The sequence below is a fragment of the Mucor mucedo genome (assembly GCF_025094135.1).
Source record: "Mucor mucedo strain NRRL 3635 chromosome Unknown EV154scaffold_296, whole genome shotgun sequence".
NCBI classification, from domain to species: Eukaryota; Fungi; Mucoromycota; class Mucoromycetes; order Mucorales; family Mucoraceae; genus Mucor; species Mucor mucedo.
In genome coordinates this window covers 1-2,728 of record NW_026252580.1, presented here as the reverse complement: position 1 = coordinate 2,728, position 2,728 = coordinate 1, and the positions used below count along the sequence as shown (strand labels likewise).

At 39.0% G+C, this 2,728-nt stretch overlaps 1 protein-coding gene across 1 annotated transcript; it reads right to left on the bottom strand.

Annotated features, from left to right (window-relative positions):
• Window positions 1-299: 299 nt before the first annotated feature.
• On the bottom strand, window positions 300-1,266 carry EV154DRAFT_488831 (uncharacterized protein; the record flags this gene model as incomplete). Its single annotated transcript, XM_051599188.1, has 3 exons — window positions 300-434; window positions 501-946; window positions 1,014-1,266. 3 exons carry the CDS (start codon window positions 1,264-1,266, stop codon window positions 300-302), a joined length of 834 nt encoding a protein of 277 aa, XP_051450108.1.
• Window positions 1,267-2,728: the final 1,462 nt, after the last annotated feature.

The following is a 2,728-nucleotide window of genomic DNA, read 5'->3' as shown; positions in this document are numbered from 1 at the left end:
AAACCAGCATTGTAGCTATTCCATTACGTATTTAACTATACTCCTTCGAATACCACTTTTATCTGATTTCGTCGTATAAATGGAAGACTTCCAAAATTCCAAAATTTAATTTTTAACCGGGATTTAAATATTTTCTCCTTTTTTGGATTTGTGTAACCATTTTTTAACTTGATTTTAATTTAAAAATTTACAGCCAAAGTTTATTGAGGCCCCCCCCCCTCTACCAAGGTCAAATTTTAACTTTTTTAATTTTTTTAACTTTTTATTTTTTTCTTTGGCGCTTATTCTGTTCATTACCCTCAGAAGAATGACTTTCTTCGGCGGGATTTATCGAAGCATAAAACAATTAGGAACTTTGCCTTACAAAGAATGAGTGCTTTTATCGTTCTTACCTTCGCAAGTATTTGACCAAGAAGTCCCCTCATATCATTCACCTATTCCATTTATATAGTTAGATAATCTCATTCAATAATAAGTAATGCGAGAATATAAATTGTTACCTGGCTGCTCATCAGCTCCAAGCTGCTCTCCAACGATGTCAGACGACTTCCATAGACGTCATTACCACCGGCACCAGGAGAGTCTTCTGAGCTCGGACCTTCCATGGTCTTGATGGCCGCAGACATGTAATGAGCAAAAGTGTCTGTGAAATCTTGCAGATTACTTGCCTGCGCGGCCCTCGTCTTTCTTGGTATCGGTGTCGTACGAGAGACCGAACGAGGAGAGGAAGCGTGTTGATCGTCAGCAGCTGCATTCTCCACAGCCTGCTCTTCGATTGTTGGAAAGTTGTTTCCTCCCCCCACTGCCGTGACCACAGTCTCTGCCTCCACATCACCATCTTCGAATTCATCATCAATTCCTCCTAGCTCAGCTTCGGCCGTTTTAAGCTTGATCAGCTCTTCGATCTCCCTTGCCTTTACACTCAAAGGTCCCCTACTTGGAGTACCTAATGGATGATCAACACTTATTGTTAATAGTTGTAAAAGAGTATCATCAATTAAACCTTTACATACCTGTAGGTGACTTCGCATTTTTGAATCTCCCAAAAAGCGCCTTGAATGACTTGGAGTCACGGTCATAGACTTGTACGGCCACTTGATTGTTTCCGGTTCCATTTTGGCTGGCAACTTCAACCATTCTCTTCTTGAAAAAAACTTGTACAAGCTCCCATTCATCAGCACCGGTAGGTAACTTATCCTGAACAGCTTCGAGTAAAACGTCTTGCTCGATGGCTGAAAATCTGTTTGATCCGCTTTTGTTTCCCATTTTGTATGAATAATTGGTTTTTGTTTGATGTGAATTTATAAAAGTAGTTATAATAAAAGAACATGTAAATATGATATCAACCATCTCTTAAATACTAAATACTCTTGAGACAGTCCCAAACAAAGCATTCTTTCCATAAATTATATTGTTTCATATATTAAAACAGGAACAGAAATTGATTAAACTATAAAGATTACTTTTATTCATTCGATTCTTTTTCAATATCTTCCTTTAATACAATAAACAAGTATGCCGTCAAGTAAAAAACAAAAATTCAATTTAATTACTACTGCTGCTTTTTCGGCTGCTGTTATATGCCATCTGTATCATTTGGAGTTAAACCGCCGTATTGCGGACCAATCCTACATAAACTCAAGAAGCTTGCGTAAACCTTCCGAATCTGCTGCAACAGCATTAATTAATGGTCGTGATCGCAAATCTTTCCTGTGCCATTTGGGATTGACAGTGGAAGCTTTCGAAAATTTGTATGAAGAGTTCAAGCTACAATATCCTAATGAGTGTCCAACTGGACGGCCTCGTGTTCTTGATGCCAAAATGGTTCTTGCTTTAGTCTTGATGTGGCTCCATAATACAATGAAGCAAGAGACGTTGGGCATAATTTTTGGTGTTCCTGCTGCAACTGTTAGTAGATCCAAGAACATGGGTATTGAAACGCTTTTAAAGGTGTTTAGATCAAAACCAAATGATCCACGATGGAAGATTGGATGGCCCTCTTCAAGCGAAAAGGCCGAGTTTAACGAAATGGTTTTGTCAAACACAACCAATGATTTCGAGAGAGGAGTTCTCACAGGTGTTTTTGGTTTTGTTGATGGACTCAACCTTAGGATCCAACATCCTGAAGATCCTTTGGAGCAAAATGCTTATTACAATGGATGGAAAGGCGACTGTTTTGCTTCTCAAGTAATCGTTTTTACTCCAGATGGATGCATTTGTTATGTCAGGTAGAAAATGAAAACAGTTTTGTTTACAAATGAATACTGATAAGCATGATTACATATATAGATACAACTGTCCTGGTTCATGGCATGACGCACAAATTTCTATTCCTTTATATAGAGATTTGCTCTCTCGTCGATGCCCTGAGCCTTTCAAGATCCTTGCTGACTCTGCTTTTCCTTGCAAAAGGGAATTCGCATCAAAGGTATTGAGCGTTCCCAAGGAAAATGCAATAGGTTTGAACCGAGCTGATCGCGAAACGCAAAAGAAGCACGCAGTCATCACCAAACATAGACAAGCCGTTGAATGGGGAATGAGATGTCTTCAACAGTCGTTTGGAAGGCTCCATATGAAGCTTCCATCACACAAACAGGAAAGAAATGACATACTTATTGTTGTGTGGAGATTGCATAACTTCCGAACAAGGCTGGTTGGTATAAACCAAATTCGAACGGTATACTACGGTACATGGAACTACAGAAGAAATGTTCTCGAAAATAGAGTT